General features: G+C 39.1%; 1 protein-coding gene and 1 long non-coding RNA gene across 2 annotated transcripts; one reads left to right on the plus strand and one right to left on the minus strand.

Annotated features, from left to right (window-relative positions):
• Nucleotides 1-246: 246 nt before the first annotated feature.
• On the minus strand, nucleotides 247-3669 carry drd1a (dopamine receptor D1a). Its single transcript, XM_043256654.1, has 3 exons — nucleotides 3555-3669; nucleotides 3414-3470; nucleotides 247-3323 (listed from the first exon to the last, which is right to left on the minus strand). Exon 3 carries the CDS (start codon nucleotides 3025-3027, stop codon nucleotides 1936-1938), a length of 1092 nt encoding a protein of 363 aa, XP_043112589.1. The 5' UTR covers nucleotides 3028-3323; nucleotides 3414-3470; nucleotides 3555-3669; the 3' UTR covers nucleotides 247-1935.
• On the plus strand, nucleotides 3583-7939 carry LOC122357310. The gene is made up of 2 exons (XR_006252451.1): nucleotides 3583-3698; nucleotides 7206-7939. It is a non-coding gene; the product is annotated as an uncharacterized LOC122357310 (long non-coding RNA).
• Nucleotides 7940-19819: the final 11880 nt, after the last annotated feature.

Genomic DNA, 19819 nt, shown 5'->3' on the forward strand with positions numbered 1-19819 from the left:
TAACATCCCAATGGACCGATTTTAATTCAAAAATATAATTTTACTGTATTTATTATGGTGTGCTTCGCGTGGTAGCATCTTCTAAATGGACATTTATTCGAGTCACAATTAATAATCAATGAATGAACATTTAAATAGCATAATCAATACGAGGTTTCCTGTCAGAAGAAAGAAATAAAAAGTGAATTTAATAGTTTCACACCAGTGTGTGGTTTTATTACTGAGGCTGGTAAACTGAATATATGTACACACCTATGGTCGCCATCCATTAAGTATGCACAAGTGCGCTACACAATACTAATGCTCTTCATTACACTAATTACACAGTGGCCCTACTGTTTCCTCTCGGCTGATATAGAGCAAACACAACATAGTGTACAGCGACAAATGACAGAGATGACTCATGCACCGCTGTTTCTGGATCTTAAGCACAGCGTCTACTGTTTAATAACTCATCCAATATGCTTCCTATTGTGTCTGATATGAGAGTGTTGTGTTTGAGGTAGAGTGGGGATGTCAGTTTTGAGGGCCCTGCTGCGAGAGCTTGACTCTTACACATTCACGGAGGCTGGCAAACAAAAACAATTTGATTCCCCAGTTCCTCTGAGCCGAGCCCGAGCTTATTATCTCTATTCATGCCAGCTTTGCACAGTGTCAAGACAGCTCGACGGCAGCAAATGAAAGTTTAAGAGGTTGCGAGCCACGGTTCCTGCCGTCTGTTATTGTTTCCCATTCGCGTTTCATCAAGTGAAGAATAGGAGCTGGAGTGCTGAGGAATTATTAATCCAGAGGTGTGTTTTCCAGAGCATGTTTTGCACGGCCCCGACAAACACAGCGTTCACAAGGAAAGAACAAACACGTTTTAATTCAAGAACTTTTAACACCACGACGTTTGCTTTACATATGCACTCTCTCACCGGTCGCCAAATAAGTTAAGCGTCGCTTAATTCTACTTGGACGCTGTAGTGCTGCATCACTGAACGAGCGTCTCTCGCTAAACGCCACAATAAACGCAGTAACACACGTAACAGTGCGTCGCGAAAGCACAGAAACACCATAAAACCGACCACATAATTTGGACTCGTCACAATTAATTACATTCAGACGTTCTGAGGTTCTCCGCGTTTCATATTCCCACGTTATCACATGACACATTGCATCACATCCAGTGTTATTTTGCACCGCTTTCAGAACATAATGACAATCTCAACAATAACGTATCTATTACTTGATGACCGTAAACGAGAGCCCTGCCACATCTGCATTTTTATTTTACGGCCATCTGTTCTGCCAGTCGTGGCGTTTAGCTTTCACAGTTTAATAATGAATCAGAGGCTTTGAAGAGAACAAGTGCCACAGAACAATATACATGTTCATTATGGCAATAATGGGACGGCAATCTCATGATTGACCATCTGCCCTCTTGTTTTGGAAAAAAATGTGAAGTCTCATGAATAAGGCAAGACGTAAAGGAAATGTAATGAGAGTGGAGAGGATGAGATAGATATTTATCAAGCAGCGATGTATTCGATTCAGATTACACTGAATTTTATTGGAAATGACTGAGGTGGTCATTTATTCAGTGATATTGCCTGGATTTATAGAATGATGAACACATCCTCTGCTCGTTTGCATTAAATACGCTATGTTTGTTCCACTGTATTGCCATTTTGCCCAGCACTTTAACATTTAACATTAAAATAAAAACAGAAGCGTCTGCAATTCCTCTGATCAAACATCGCAAGTCACTTGTGGATTCAATAATCTGTGCGTAAAAGACACTGCGACCGCACAGACCACCCTCGTGTCGTTCTTTGGGGAAGTGTAGCTTTTTATAGAGATTAGCCTCAACAGGAGGGCTCTCTTCCCGAAGTCTTAATCCCCAATCCTTTTCCCCCTGCCTCTGTCGGCAAAGGATTGGCGTGACATTGCTTTTCAGTTCTTATTGAGGCTAGGGGTCTCCATGCTATTGCTTCCCGGACAGAGTCTCTGGCATCCCAAAAGGATGGCAAATGCTCGGCGAAAGTCTGCGTTGAAGGCGTATATGATAGGGTTGAGAGACGAATTGGCCCATCCGAACCAGACGAAGACATCAAACGTCGTTGGACTGATGCACGGGAGACCGGCCGAGGCTTGCTTGCAAAACGGCACCATGCAGTTCAGGACGAAAAAGGGCAACCAGCAGCACACGAACACCCCCATTATAACCGACAGCGTCTTTAAGACTTTCGTCTCTCTTTTGAAGGACAGTTTGAAGGAGCTCTCCGAGTCCACGTTGGAGCTGCTTCCCATGCTGTCGTGACGGATCTTGGCGCTTTCCGCGGCTCTTTCGAGAGCCGAGATCCGTCGGATCTGCTTCTGGGCGATCCGGTAAATCTGAGTGTACGTTACAATCATGATGGCGACGGGAATGTAGAAGCTGATGAGCGAGGACGAAATGGCGTACGTTCGGTTGAGGCTGGAGTCGCAGTTGTCTGTCAGCAGAGCCCTGCGAGACGCATTGACCTCCGGGAAGCTCATCGGCTGAGCCTTGTGCCATTTGAGCTGCACCGGGATGAAGGAGATGAGAACGGACAGGGTCCAGGCCACGCTGATCATCACGAAGGCCACTCTGGGAGTCATCTTCCTCTCGTAGCGGAACGGGCTGGAAATGGCCCAGTAGCGGTCCACGCTAATAACGCACAGGTTCAGGATAGACGCCGTGGAGCACATGATATCGAAAGCCACCCAAATGTCGCAAAACGCACCGAAGGGCCAGAAGCCTGCGACCTCCGTCACAGCCTTCCAGGGCATGACCAGGATGGCCACCAGCAGATCTGACACGGCCAGCGAGATGACAAAAAAGTTGGTGACTTTAGAGCGCAGGTGGCGAAACTTCGTGACAGCTGCGCAAACCAGCGTGTTCCCGAGCAACGTGGAGAGGATTAGAACGGACAGAAAGCAACCGGTCAGAACCCGCGTGGAGCGGTCACTTTCCATGAAGCCGCTGTCAATGACCGTCGTCAAGTTCATATCCATCCCTGCCATCTAATATCTCACTGCATCATGAGAACTAGACGTAAAGTGCTTGGGCACGTCCGTCAGTCGGTCATTTTTCACAGCAAAGTTCATATAATCCACTGCACAAAACACATTATTCCGGTGCCAATATAGTCCTTTAGGTTGGTTCGGTTATACTGGCATGCCAATGCAATACTGTAGTAGCATATCAGTGAGCCTGCATCCATCCAAACAAAGTCTTTACTCACCCATCCAGAGTTCTCTTATATATCTAGTAGAGGAGTTCTTATGAGTGCACTGATGAATGACCTGTTTCTGCATTTCTGTGTGTTAACAAAGAGACCAAACTAATATCAAGAATATAAATGCATAATATATTATTTTTAATAGCACGCAAATAAATGTAAACTCACCTGTTAGATGCATTTCTCCGAATAATATCGCACCGGTTGACATACGACCCGTCTTCTCTGTAAGAGACAAAGCGTTTCGTTAGAGTAAACAGGAAGGCAAACTTGTTTCGCGAGCGTCTTCGGTGAATGACTCTCGCGCACCTTTATTCCGTCGAAACGAAGAAGGCGTTATTCCTCCGGGATGCTTTCAGCGCGACGAACGCGCGTCGAGGAGCGACATGACAAACACTCTTCACACCGAGACGCGTCGTGCCAGAGCCCGGGGCTTGAGAAATTACTCTAACAGTAGGTCCGGTTTTAGAGTCTGTGCATGCTGGAAAAAAAAAAAACAAGAGAGAGAGAGAAAAAAACATTGAGTCACAGAGGAGCTCAGCGCACGTGCGCGACGCGCCCTCGCGTTACGATTCTGTCCCGACTGAACTTGACCGATTCATGATCCGTGCTTTTAATTAAATCTTTATTTCATGCTCAGGCTATGATTTAAACGACTGCTTTGATTGTCGCTGTAGTACTTTTTTTCTTTTTTGCTGCTGAATGAATGAAGCGCTAATTCATTCATTCGTTCATTCACTCGAGCGCTGCGTTTTTACCGCTGATGTTAAAGCCCGAATATCCGAAGTAAAGAAACGCGTCGTAAAACTCACATATTTGGTCAGGTGCTACAACCTAAATCAAGTCAACGAGGCCACCTAATGGGGAGTCCCATACTAACCAAACGCGTTTCTCATATTTTTAATAATCCTCCTTCGTTATTAAAATGCTATTTTATGCATATTGGGTTACTAAATGTTTGTCAAATTTGAGCAGGGTTAAAAGCCAGGACGGTATATTTCCTATAGCTATATTTAGGCTTTCAAAAAATTCAACTAAGGAGCTTATCTGATAAAAGGCTGATAATAGTCAGACATAATCACATAATTAGTCATTTGTTTACAGTGAAATGCCTTTGTATGATTAACTAGTGAGTCATACTGAAGACTTGAATGAATTAAATATGGATTATTTCCTAGAGCAGTTTGCTCTGTTGTTGCTCCTCGTGTATTTCTCGATTGCGTTATTATTGTTTAAATATGCAATGCACTTTATAGAAAAAAAATAAATAGCAAGATGCAGTTTTTATGCATGTAAAAAAAAAGTTGAGTTGAGGAGGTAGAATAAAAGTCTCGTTTAAAGTTGTTATCATCTTTATTTCCACTGAAAGTGGCTCTGCTCATGAAATTTGATGAAGCCTACAATTTAGTGCGACTGTGTGAGAGAAACCTTTGTGGTGATGAAGACTTCTTGTTGGTGGGTTTGACGCAGCAAAGCTTTAGATCACGAGCAGATATTAGACTGACCTCAAAGCGAGATGTGGTTTATTCAACTTTTTAAAAGATAAGATGCTTCGGATTTATGACGTCTTTTTCATGCAACAGCTTGCTTCATCTTGCAGTGCTTTGAAACGACCATTAGTTGCCCCAAAAAAACCCCACACATTGTCTTTACCGGTGAATATTGTTTTTCTTAAAAGTTTTTTTCCCTTTCATTGCGACAAATGCACTTTTGATGTCACATCCCACAGAACATTTGAAAAGCATGCACAGTTTTAAATATTGATTCTTGCGCATGTGGCTTTCATTGGTGATGCGCTCCATCACTGATATCGATTATTAATATAATCACATCGGTCACTGAAACCAGGAAGGATCTATTTCCTATACAACCAAATATTGATTGTAGGGTTTCTGCTTCCTAAATGCTAATTATGTGAAAACAAATAGCGGTTTAGAGGAAAATAGGTTTCTTAAAAGAGATCCGGGCGTCTGAATAGTTGACGAATGTGACTGGTGCATGAACCGACCGTGAAGGGATGCTGACACGTATCATTTCCCTCCTGATTAAGGTCAGTCTGTTTCAAGATCTGATCCAGATCAATGCAGACATGGCTACTGGTTTCTCAGCTCGGACTGATGAAGGTGGACATTCGAAAAAACCATCAAAGTTTAGATTCGGCCACCAGCAGCCCATGAATCACAGCTTCAAAGCAGACGATCTGTCTGGAGTCGCCCAGGCCCGAGTTGAGAGCTTTTACATAAGCTCCAGCTGCAGTTTCGAAATCATCTTCTGACATGTACGAATTCTTTCAGTCATCACTGTCTGCCGCTGTCTGACTTAGTTTATCTCAGCCAACAAATCTGAAAGTTTTGGTAGAGAACGTGTTTTTTGGGGGCAGGAAATCAGCAAAACCCATCTCTTTCCCACACTCCTCCTTACAAAACTGACAAGACTCTCAAGATAGCATCTTATCGAATGTTTTGGTGCCTTCACGTGGAACTTTCTGTCTGATATAAAATCGAAAGCACGAGCGCGACTTACAAAGTCTGGGCGACACAAAAACAACGAGTATTGGGGATTTCACCACGCAGTAACCTGAGCGTACATGCGGCGGCTCCATTGTGTCTTGTCTGTGTCTCAGACTAGCCCGGTTCTAACCAGATGGGGTTTATAAATAAAGTAATTGCGGTGCAGCTGACGGCTCCCTTTGTGGTAGTGGACAGAGTCCAGATAAGGTGCCTGTATGTTTAAGTCTACATAATGCCAGAGTTTAGATAAAGCTGCGACGGCACTTTCCACAGATGGATAGCACGCAAAATACATCTGAAACCCGTTTAGTTTATTTTTAGCCAATGTTAAGAAGGTCGGTGTAAGGTCAGTGTCGTAGCCCAGGGGTTCCCAAACTCCCGAACAAGTATAATCTGTTTCGAGAACACCAAAATATCTGAAATCCAAAAAAAAAAAACCAACAGTTGACATTGACAATCCAACCACTTTTTAGCAAAGCAAAACAAGCATAGCAGAACTATCTAACGCGGTTTGGAGATTAATTGTAAAAAACAATAAAAAGATGCATCTCGGTGTCTAGCAGTGGCCAGTCATCATTACAAAAAAAAAAAGATGGCAGCTTGATATCGGTTTCGGTGGCGCAGATTGTAAAACATGGCGATTATATTTTGGCGCGCCTTTGAATTTGAATTTGAAATCACACCATAAAAGCATTCATGTTCAACAGTGAAGGAAATCATTATTAGCAATAGATACTACTAAGTGAAAATAGCAATGGATTCTATTTACACCAATTGAATATAGCAGCATTATTTAAGTGCAAATAGTATTATACTACTTATTGCAAGCGGCAATTATCTGCACCTCACTATTGAAGTGCATTATAAAACAGAATGCAACTTATTGAGCGTAAATGTTCGTTTTAATTCAAATATTTAAATAGATGCCACCCAAGCTTATATCAATCAGTCATCTTTTTGTGATCACATGTTGGTGGGCGGAGGTTGTGTAAATAGCCACTGCCAACAAGACAAGCTATTTCCACTAAAAGGTTGTGTGTGTGTGTGTGTGTGTGTGACTTGCAACCCACTTTGTCCCACTCTACGACCCTCAGTTTGAAAACCCCTGTGACATACAGCACACAGAAGATATTAATCATCAACCTCAGAAGGACAAAGTGTTTAAGTCATTCATTCGTATCTATTCAATATATTTCAGAAAGGTTCAAATTATATATATATTACACATTTACTTCATTAATGGTACAAATTATGCATGTTCTTGTCTCAGTGTGACTCATTTATTGTTTTACGTGTGCATGATTGTCAGGAAGGTCAAGATTAGGGTCAGGGTACAAAATCGTTATTTAGGCATTTCATGATTATAACTAGCTCATTTTTATTCTACATTCATTTTTTGCTATGAGTTTTAACCTAATAACAGTTCTGTGCCTCTAATTTTTACAAGCAGACGAGAGCCCCTGAACTGATCGATCTTGAAGGTTTCATATACAGGAAGTCCAGTGTCTTGTAAAGCTCTCTGGAAGCTGGATGTTCTTCGTCCTCGGTCTCCTGAATATTCCTCTCCTGTGTTGTTAAGGATGCTCCATCTCATCAGGACGCTGCCAGCAGCTGCGGGACTGTCCGTTTCTATCCATCAGGCTTAATATCGTATACACCGCCTCCTTCAAGATGCACTACATCCCATCAGTACAGCCAAGAGAAGATGAACAATACCCAGCTGGGTCGGTTTAATTGACTACATCACCACCGCAGCAATACCGACTCGCTAATGTGTATTTGCAACTTAATGTGCACTTTATATCGGTAGACCATATATGATTGCGATCCACTGAAGAGACCGAAATGCATTTAGCAGAGACAAAAAGTCTGTAAAAAAATAGCGTCCGATGTACCGTGTTAATATGCATTGCATCGCCTTGTGCTGTAGACTGTAGGCAAAAACATTTATCTTTAAAAATATCCTTTTTATTTAGAATTCAGTACAATGCAAAATCTGCGGATCATCATGTAACACGCGTATTGTTACAATACAAGTAAAAACTTTACACCAGTAAAGTATGTTGTTTATTAATTTGATCCAGTGATGATAGGTTTGATTTACATCCATTGCATTTCACTAACACTGTGTAATAAATATAAAAAATAAATATATAAATAGAATAAATAAATGCATAAATAATTGACATTCGTTCCTTTTTGCGACTTGCATCACTGATGTTTTCATGTCTTGCAGTGTGAAATCCAGTTGGAGATGAACTGCTTGTAATCCTGAATGAAGTTCTTCATATTTTCTGATGTCAGTCTTGTCGAGTGATGTGTGAACGTACAGTTGTCATCCGGCTGTAAATCACATACATCACATTATTTAAAATCATTCTATGATGAACAACGGCATTGTCTTTAAGACACGTAACTCTTTCTATGATTGCACGATTAACAAGAATTCATGGTGAGGTCAGGGGTGAAACAGAGCCAAATAATAGAAAACAAACATCTTACCTGGTTTTTGAAGGGCCTCAGGTTGTCATAAATGTTGGCTAACTGGTTTCTGGGAACTACACTTTTAAGTGACATCAGAAAGCCTTTCAGGTGTTTTGCAAACGAGACCTTGCAATCGCACTGTGGATAAAAAACAGTCTCCATAAGAATACATTCATGCAATTTATTATAATATCTAAAGCAGAGGTTTCAGTGACACAAAAAACTCACCGCATTCTCTATATCTCGTGGTGTTTGGATATCTACTGATATATCGTGCACCTAGAAATTAAAACACAAGTCAGTTGATACCAGAGAAAGCATGCAGCACATCAACCCTTATTAGTCCGTATTTGTAGCCAACGTTTAAATAATGCCATTTAACCATGTTTAAGAACTAAATGAAGCACGGCCGGTATGACAAGATATACTCATCATTTACTTACATCGAAGTCCTGCTTCTCAAGTGAGTTGAGCCTTTTCTTAATTTCGGTGAAGGTTTTTTTGGTCCTGTCTGAGTTTGCAGAGCTTAGAAGAGCAAGCAGTGTGACGAGAAGACTTAGCAGTTTCATGTTCTTGTTCGCAGGGATGCTTTCTAGAGATAATGATCTCATTCTGCACTCTAACCCTTTTATACGTATAAGGCAGGAAACTAATACCACATACGCTTACACCTAAAATATAGCCGTGATGTAAACCAAGTTTCTAAATTGGTTTAAGGGAAAAATTCTGGGGTTTCATTAAACTTTCTACTGCCCACAGAGGAAAACTGGGCGAGATTTGTATTTGAACTATCAAAAAGGTAAATTTTCTTAGTTAAAGTTCATTTTTTTGTAGTTATATAAAAATTAAATAGCATTAAACTGTTCGTTTCTGGCATTGCATAACTTGCTCAGTAGTGTCTGCTCTACAGTGAATGGGTGCCGTCAGAATTAAGAGTCCTAACAGCTGATACAACCCACACCACGCCAGTCCATCAGTTAATGTCCCATGAAGTGAAAACCTGCAAGTTTGTAGAATAAAAAAAATCCATCCTTCTTGCCAAAATATAAATCCATAAAGACATATTTGTTAAGAGCTATTTTGGTTTTTGCTTCTAAACAGTGCTTGGTCTGTGCAGATTTCTCTCCTGATTCAGACTGAATGGATTTGCTTCTTTTGGCTTATTAACTGATGGACTGGATGGATGTGGATTACTCGTGGATTACTGTGACTGTGCATCAGACTTTCATTCTGACGGCACCCATTCACTGCAGAGGATCCAGATTATGATCAAGCGGCCAAGGCTTTCACATTACATATATGACAGCCAGTGTGTTTGGAACAAAATGAGTGTGAATAAATAATGGCATTTCGTGTGTGTGAACTAGACCCCGGGCGTGTATAATATCTCTTGCGGAAATTTATCTCAATAAACAGACAGATGATGTGGGTGTCAGAGGTTTCGGTAGATACTTTTGTGGTACTGACACAGTTTACATTAGTATCTAAAATGTCATAGTAAAGATATTCAAAAATTCTCTCATATGAGGAACTAGTTCAGCTGGGTGCTTTCACACTTTATTTGAAAGCAAATCAGGAAGAGGTGTGTCTGTTAATTTCTGCAGCTACACTGAGGGAAATCCATAGATGACGATATAATAATTAATATAGGCCCCACTTTCACAAGCTGTAAATAACAGCAGCTCACACTGAAGTGCAAATGAATGACTCATCAATGTGTTCCATGATATCTGAACTTTCGACACTCTTATCACGCTCGGTTCATTCGGTTAATACACAGGAACAATAAATTAAATACAAAATTTCACTGTGTTTAGTTTTTCAGTATTCAGGGCAGATTTTGATGACGTTCTATTAAAAGTTCAACAACATGGAACCTTTGTAGGGAGTTTGATTGACAGGCGATCTGACCAATCAAAACGCGGAATCGGAATCGTTGGTGGATTTTAGTTGAAAAACAGTACGATGTCAAAACAATCCCATTTTTTTTTCAAGAAACACACGGATTTGATAAAAGCAAACACTCAAGAAGGTTTAAGCAAAGTCTGCACAAGCCATTTTTACAATTTAATTTATCATTTTTTTGTGCTTTACATAATGATACCGTTTTCAGCCATTTGCAAATAAAACACAATTTCACAGATAACAATCAGTTTGGACTCTTTTCAAAACCAAAGCTGGGCTATACCGCCCAGCGCCTGTCAATACAGCCTTCTGTCGTTGTTACGGTCTTCGTTATTTTGTTGTTATTGCTGTTTTTTGGTTTTCTGCTGTAAAACGACCTGGGCCTGGGACAGTGTGCCATTGTTACGTAAATGAAAGCCAAAAATGCTATTCCCGCAAACGCCTCTGTATATTTAAAGTTTGTGTAATGTTTCTTTACGTTGCTAACTATTGTTCTGGCATGTCTAATAGAAAATTTGTAATAGTTTTCACAGAGTTGTTGTTTATGTTCTCAGCACATCGTTGTTGTATAAGCGTAAAGCATTTTTGATGCTGTGTGTGAACACGAGCGTTCGACAAATGTGCTTTTTAAGAGCTTCATGTCGGTCCAAAAATCTTTTTCGTTTGATTTCTACATCTGCCAAGGACGGTGTGACCACCTTGTGGAAAAAGTGATTACTGCAAAACAAAGTCAATGGGCCTCAGAGTGTGGTTTCATGACATGCACTATTTATTGATCATGTAGGAACAGATCGCCTGATGATATAGTCTTTCAGGACCCGGCAATGTTGTGCAGCGCAATCAGCAGACTTGAATGCGTTTGCGTTTGTTGCTGATTGACAATCCCACTAACCCTAATAACAAACAAAATAATACACAAATCTCTATTACGTTCACTTCAGCAATAATCTGCCAAATGCTTTAAAAAATAGACCAAACTCAACTCTGCGCTCCAAAGAGTTCAAGATATTTTTAGGTCTGCGCTCAAAAAGTGGGCTCAGTAGGTCCTAAGTCTTTCATGAGCGCAATATAGTACCACAGTCTCAAAAATGCAAAACGTGTCAGCACATTTGTTATTTTTGCAAACTTGCATGCTTTTGGGCTTCACATGAACCAGAAAAAAAAAAAAAAAAGCGAGTGACTCATTTTGGTGATCAGCTTGATGACTTTTCACTTTACATGTCTTGTCTCTTAACACCATCAGCTGCTTAAAAAGGCCAACAGTCTTATTTTGTGGAATTCACCTTGTGCGGTTCTGCGCCAGTAACTTATAACTCTTTATGGTTACTAACAAATTGATATTTTATACGAATATCTGCATACAACCCTTCTACGGGTTTTTATATAGACTTTTCTCAGAGTTGCATTGTTCGGCAAAATCGTCTTGTGATTTGCCGCCACTATTTCATCATTGTTCAGTAAAGACTTGATGTTGAGTCAGTGGGCTTCATGACTCATGAGTGTGGTGTCGAGGTGGGCGTGGCCTGTGCAACCCATAGATCACTCAATGAAAAAAAGAAGAACCCCGACTCATCCGAACTTCCCCAGCTTCATTTTCTCCAGTCCCAGGAGGCTTTGTGGGCCATGACAGCATAAGCGTGAGTGTCACCAAGGCAGCGGTTGACACCGTGTTCGTGAATTTTGAGGGAGGGCATGCATTTCTGCATGTATAAGAGAGATGGTGTGTGATACGCTACACGTGTTAATTTCAACCCCAGGTTGTACCATTGCGCTTCGTCTCCGCAAGGGAGAAAAACAGCTTACCAGAGAATAAACCCTTAACATAAACGAAAAAAATGTGAGTCACATTTCATGTGGCAAGGACATCGAGGACATTCCAAAGTACTTTTATTTCCATTTCAGTTTTCAAATTTTTGAATGCCAACTTAAAAACTGTAAAATTTAAATTTAACAAAATTATGTTGAAATGTCCACGATGTACTTGAATATATATATATATATATATATATATATATATATATATATGTGTGTGTGTGTGTTATATATCTTAATAAAACAGTTAGTTCCGTTCCTGGATTCTGATTGGTCAGAAGCTGTGTTTTATTCACAATACAGCACGGTTATGGTGCATCTAAGGTATTTTGAAGAAAGTTCGGAACCAGGCTGTTTTTAGTCACCATTGACCTCCATTACTATGGAAGTCAATGGTGACCCAAAACAGGAAATCTCTTCCAATGTGTTCAGCAGAACAAAGACATTCAAACAGGTTTGTAACTACTGAAGGGTGAGTAAATGATTTAAGATGAGAGACATGTCCAGAACGTTCTCTTGTCGTTTACTGTTTGCTGTCAGGAACCATTTTTAGTGGACGGACTTCAAAAAAGTAACATTTCAATACATATTTTTTTAGTTGCAATATTTTGTATTGTGTGGTAGCCGTTTTATAAAATCAATAAGGATGCTCTGCATCATGCCTAATAACACCCTTCAGCCATGATTTATTTATGATACATCACAGCCTCCTTATTGCTGAGACACACACACACACACACACACACATATATATATATATATATATATATAAGATATAGTCGTGAGTAAATAAAAAAAATTGGGGGTGGCTTTAATGCCTTTAATCATTTATTTTATTATTACTACTATGGAAATATGAAAATATTTCTTTACTTAAATGGTACTCTAAAAAATAAAGTAAAACTGTCAGTAGGTGGTAGTAAATGTCTTAACATTTTAAGTCATCAAGTCATTTATTAATTTATTTGGCTGATTAATTCAGGAATTAAGCAAATGGTCCACTGAATCATTATTTTATTTAAACATTATTTATTTATTTATGTCTAATAATTGATAAGCATGAGTGTCACCAAGGCAGCGGTTGACACCGTGTTCGTGAATTTTGAGGGAGGACATGCATGTATAAGAGAGATGGTGTGTGATACGCTACACGTGTTAATTTCAACCCCAAGTTGTACCATTGCGCTTCGTCTCCGCAAGGGAGAAAAACAGCTTACCAGAGAATAAACCCTTAACACGATACATATGACTCACATTTCAAACGTTCAGAAGTTCAAGGACATCCTGGACATTCCAATATTTACTGTAACTGAAATGGAACAAAAAGTATGTTGTATGCTGTACATACATATATATATATATGTCATATAAATAGAATAATTGATTTCACTAATTCTATTGAAAAAGTGAGACCTGTATATTATATTCATTCATTGCACACAGACTGATATATTTCAAATGTTGATTTCTTTTAATTTCGATGATTATAACTGACAACTAATGAAAATCCCAAATTCAGGATCTCAGAAAATTTGAATATCACTTAAGACCAATACAAAGAAAGGATTTTTAGAAATCTTGGCCAACTGAAAACTCCAGCTGCAGTCCACTCTTTGTGAATCTCCCCCACATTTTTGAATGGGTTTTGTTTCACAGTCCTCTCCAGGGTGCACTTACAATATTAAAAAAAATTATTTAGTGTGTACCCAGCCTTCATTTTCTGTCTGTGGCGTAAAAAGGTTGCATTAGCAATTAAAGAAAGTATTGGGTGCACACTTTTTTCTACATCTTTTCCTTCCCTTCGCCTCTCTATTAATGTGCTTGGACACAGAGCTCTGTGAAGAGCCAGCCTCTTTTTCAATGACCTTTTCTGTCTTGTGCAAGGTGTCAGTGGTCGTCTTTTGGACAACTGTCAAGTCAGCAGTCTTTCCCATGACTGCGTATCTACAGCATTTAAAGGCCTTTCCAGGTGTTTGGAGTTAATTATCTGATTAGAGCGTGGCACCAGGTGTCTTCAATAGTGAACCTTTTCACAATATTCTAATTTTCTGAGATACTGAATTTGGGATTTTCATTAGTTGTCAGTTATAATCATCAAAATTAAAAGAAATAAACATCTGAAATATATCAGTCTGTGTGTAATGAATGAATATAATATACAAGTCTCACTTTTTCAATGGATTTAGTAAAATAAATCAACCTTTTGATGATATTCTAATTACGTGACCAGCACGTATACATAAAAAAGGATATTTTAAACAGAAAAAAGGATATTTTGCATGAATTGCTGCATCCGTGTGGCGTGGCATAGAGGTAATCAGACTCTGGCACTGCTGAAGCCCAGCGGCCTTCAGGTCATCTGCATTGTTGGGTCTGGTGTCTCTTCATCTTAAAAATACACAACAGATTCTCTATGGGGTTCAGGTCAGGCGAGTTTGCTGGCCAATCAAGCACATTAACACCACGGTCATTGGTCCAGCTTTCGGTATCTTTGGCAGTGTGGGCAGGTGCCAAATCTCGCTGGAAAATGAACTCAGCATCTTCATAAAGCTTTTCAGCAGAAGGTCAAATCAAGTGGCTTTTTATTGTCATTTCAACTACATACAGCTGTGCAGTACATAGTGACATGAGACAACGGGACCTGGTGCTACATGAAGTCACAACACAATACAAAAAAACTCACATACTGAGCTAAGACAGTGTCTTAGCCGCATAAAATGCAAAGTGTGCAGACTAGTGCAAACAGCAAGGGAGTAGAGTGCAAAACCCAGTGTGCAAACAGTGCAAGGACAAAATCAGTGCAAACAACACAAAATACAAGACAACAATAAATATGAAGGGCACATCAATAAATATGAATTGCAAGAATGCCTATGGAGGTGTCTGGTGGTCGTATGCACAGACACAACTGTAGTTGGTGTCCATGCTCTACGAAATTTTGGCTGAAACATACAAAAAGCACCATTTTGGTTCCGGAGTGGCCGCTGCATGCTACTGCCGCGCCGCCATCTTGGATCCAAACAAGGAAGCATGAACTGCTCTGAATTGGCCTGTGGACCAACAGCAGCAGATGACATGGCACCCCAAACCATAAACTGTGGAAATATCACAATGGACTTCAAGCAACATGGTTTTTGTGTCTCTCCACTGTTCCTTCAGACTCTGGGACCTTGATGTGAAATGGAAATTTTACGTTCTCCACAGCCCAGACGCTTCTGACGTTGTCTTTGGTTCAGAAGTGGCCTGACACGAGGACCAATGGAGAGACCATTTAAAGGCCCATTTAAAAACACCTCCGAAGGTGTTTTGAGGTAATTAGCTGATTAGGGTGAGACACCATTGACTTTCCAATATTGAACTTTTTCACAATATTCTTACATTACATTACAGAATCTGTAAGCCATAATCACAAAAAAATTCAAGAAATAAAGGCTTGAAATATTTCACTCTTTGTGTAATGAATCTATTCAATAAATGGATTTCACTTTCTGAAATGAGTGACAAAAAATATTGACCTCTGAAATATTGCATTTTTTTTTTTTTTTTTTTTTATCAGTACCAATATTTTTTAATATCAGTATTTTATTTTCTGAGTTGTCTAAATCGCAGAGTGCAACCAGATCAGAATAATGGCACCCTCCACAGTCAAAAATATGTATAAAACGATGGGACCATAATGAGAAGATCAACCATGCATGGGTCTTCTTCTACATATTTCAGTAAGGGACATAATTTAGGTTATATTAAGTCCACCCAAGTCTTAATACCCAGGGTTGGCTTTAAGTAAGGTGTACTGTAACGTGTACTTCGTTACTTGATACCTCTGATGGGGAAGCATGGCTTGCAAATGTATTTATATGACCTGCTATATTGTGAATATAGTCATAGCTAAAGAGCGAGACACAGTAGGATTAAGAGAAAAAGATTATTTAGGATTATTCAAAATATTTTTGGCCATTTTGTGAATACTATGTAATGAAATAATGCATAAAAAAGTAATTGTAATCTGATAATGAACATAATAAAATATTCTAATTACAATTACTTTTTCAGATACTACCCAGCTAAGTATATGTGACCCTGGAGCACAGGTATATTTGTAGCAATAGCCAACAATATATTGTATTGATCAAAATGATTGATTTTTCAAAAATCATTAGGACATTAATTAAAGATCATGTTCCAAAAAGATATTTAGGGCATTTCCTACCATAAATCATAAATCAAGCTTATCAAGGGTGATTTTCTCAATATTTTGATTCTTTTGCAGTCTCAGACTCCAGATTCTCTCTCACACACACACACACACACACACACACACACACACACACACACACACATATATATGCATGTATTGAAATGTTGCAGCAAGTCTATTAAATGCAGTCCTTCTGCTAAAAAGCTGATCTTGACCGCATCAGTAAACAACAAGAGAAGGTTCTGAGAACGTGCCTCTCATCTAATGGAGCTCAGCTCCAGAGAATAGCTTATCATTCGTCGCATCATTTATTTTTTAACACCATATATGATATTGTCCCACCCACATCCATCTTATCTCTCAATCTTTTTCCATTAGTAAATTCTTAACCTAACTTCTTAAACTTAACTGTTTATTAATAGTTATTAATAGGTAGTTGTTAGTTTAGGTATTAGATTAGAGATGTAAATTAAAGCCATATAGAATAAAGTATTAATATGTGCTTAATCAGCACTAATAAATGGCTAATATTCTCTTAATATGCAAGCTAATAAGCAACTATTAGGTGTAACTGTAAAATAAAGTGTCACCAAAGCTTTTATTTGATGGGAAAGGACGTGGTCTCAAAACCAAAGATGAAAGATGCATCCTAACGCCAACAGGGTTCACTTAAACTTCATTATATAAATATCACTTTTGCTGAAATACATACACAGAAAAGTTTTAAAGCTGTATTATCTATTGTTTATGATTGTCTGACCAATCAGAATCCAGGAATGGAACAGTTTTATAAATGTATATACACACATACATATTGGTATTAATTAATTGCATATATATATATATATATATATATATATATATATTTGCATAATGTGTATACCATGCATATATAACATGCATGTATATATTAAGCAAAAATATTATAAACAGTGGAAAAAAAAGTGCTTTGTCGATGGCAGAGAGCAGAGGAAGAAGATGCTATAAAAGGCAACAGTAACTTAAATAAGCACTTGTACAACCGAGATATGCAGAAGAGCATCTCTGAAACAAAAAAAAACACGTCTAAAGTTGAAGCAGAAGAGCTACAGGAGCGGAAGAGTATAAGAAACCGAGACTAGACTTTACGCAGCTCACCAAAACTGCAGTATTTAGATGGCAGGGTCAAAATGAACAACCATCCTTCCTTAAAGGGAAAGTTCACCCAAACATTTGATGTCAAATCTGAGAGCTCTGCGACCCCTTCCATTGACGCAGGAGCTACAAGAATGCTTTTTATGCGCAAAGAAAACAAAAACAATCAGCATTTCTTCTTCTCCTCGTCCCGTCTGCAGAGAGAGCAGTAAGAGACATGCTCTCGGTTTTGCTTCACGTAAACAACGCTGCCGCTTATATAACACACTGAAAAAACTATACCGCATTTTTTCAAGGTAAGTGGTTGCAATCAACTTATTTTAGCTGCATTTCAACATATTTAAGGCAACTAAACGTATTCAGATGTAGCTAAAACAAACGCAAAATTGTAAATTCGATTAAATTCGTTACTGTAAGTGAGGATAACCAAAAGTAAACCGTGACATTATAGCAAAAAAATACTTTCTTTAATTGCTAATGCGACCTTTTTACTCCACAGACTGGACAAAATGAAGGCTGGGTACGCACTAAAATATTTTTGCTTTTGATTTTTTGTTTTCCAGGACACGTTTCCCAATCCAATTTTTTGAGTTTGATATTATGCTTTTGTCAGCTCGCTTTCTGATTGGATGTTGTTTCATTTCACGAACCCCATAATCTCCGGATCATCTCCAGCTACCAAGATAATCGGGACATCACCTAAGATCTAAGATTGTCGGAAGTGGAGAAATCTCAAAATCTCGTCTCGCGGTGTCTACCCAGCCTAAGCATTGCTTAGTAATTGCCTGACCTAAATTATGTATTATAATTTTGAATATAAATTTAACAGCTATTCAACCTAAACCATACCTTTCTATCAGTTGCATCTGACATTATCTGAAGGCATCTGAATACATTTTGGCTTGACTGTATATGTGTCTTTATAATATCAGATAGCTCTAAAAGAAAGGTATATATATATATATGTTCACAGAATAAACCAACAAAATTGAATTGTATTAAACAACACTGTTTCTCTTATGTGAGAACTGAGGTCCAAGCAATTTTACAACTTCTCAACTAACAGTCATTAAAGTGTTAGCAATCCTAACACTTTTTTTTGATGGTCCATCAACGTTCTGCCAACTATAAATAACGTTGCATGTCAACTCATTCTACCACCCCAAACCTAACATTTAAACGTTGATCAAATAACAGAAGTCGAACGTTTACAATCACGAACGGTATTAGACCTCGCAAACGCATACGGAAGACGTCGTTCGCATTTTACGCGGAGAATAAGTGGCGAAATCTGCAGCGAAAGCGATTTAATCAAAGCTTCAAGTTCTGAGAAACATTTTGAATGCCACGCGGTTTCAAGCCATAAGAGAGAATCGAGTAAAAACACCGACAAGAGCAATTTTGAGCTTCCGGAATGAATGTGTGCCTTGGTGCACATGGTTTTGATTCAGATCAGGGCAAGACGACGTTCTTGTGTAACGTGTGATTCAGATGAACCCTTCCTTCACCGAGGGATATTGATATTAGGCCTGACTGTAATCACCTATTTGTTTGTCACTTCCAGACCGGTCGTGAAGGAAAATCGGCTTGCGTCAAAGGGTTTAGCTGAAATGATGATGCTGTGGATTATATTCATCAGCTCGAAGTATTAACGTGGGCAGTGATCACACACTCATAATGCATTTGGGGCCAGTGATGTTACGGCGTAATATCAGGTAAAACGAAGAGCGAAACACACTCAGGGAAACATTGTGGTTCACACCTTATTGACACAAAACGGATGAGTTGTGCATAAACAAACTAACAGGCTTGATCAATCCACTGAGGTGAAACTGTCTTAAAGAAGGGTTTGAGGTGACCTGACAATTTCAGGCCAAACCGTGAGCTTTTCTTTGTTGTCCTTCATTGAGCAGCGCGCCTCTCCATTAGTGCCACTAGAGAGCACTGTGTAGCCATGAAAACTAATGCCTTAAACATTACTACAACATTTTTTTGTGGTTAAATGATGCCTAGAATGCATCTAAATGCATTTTAGATGGTCACTGCAAAGAAACATCAAACCAAGCGGCGTCTCTAGACAAATTATCCATTTTTCTTTGAACAATCATTCATTTTTCCTTTTGCACTTACCTTATACCAACCAACCAACCAACTGGTCTCAAGCCCACAGTGTGAATAGGGTCCCTTTAAGAGCCCACAGGTGTCCTAGTAGTTCCGTAACCGCATAAACCACGTGCTTCCCACTAACGACTTTAAGGTGTCTAAATGCTGCTCTGAAATGCGCTTGAGCTATGTTCTATAACATCTATATGTCTAAAACATCAACGGCTGCCTCGCGTATTTAGCGCGAGACTGACGCGCTACCGTTTTCGCGCCAGGCGTCCATTTTCTCGCACGGCGCCACACACGATCAACCAAAACGTGTAGGTTACGTTATTATTATTACTATTATTAATAATATTATTACTGTGAATCTAAATTAGTAACGGAGCATATACAATGTGTAATTATAATCATTTTTTTACCTTTGT

This window comes from Puntigrus tetrazona, chromosome 14 (assembly GCF_018831695.1).
Source record: "Puntigrus tetrazona isolate hp1 chromosome 14, ASM1883169v1, whole genome shotgun sequence".
NCBI lineage: Eukaryota > Metazoa > Chordata > Actinopteri > Cypriniformes > Cyprinidae > Puntigrus > Puntigrus tetrazona.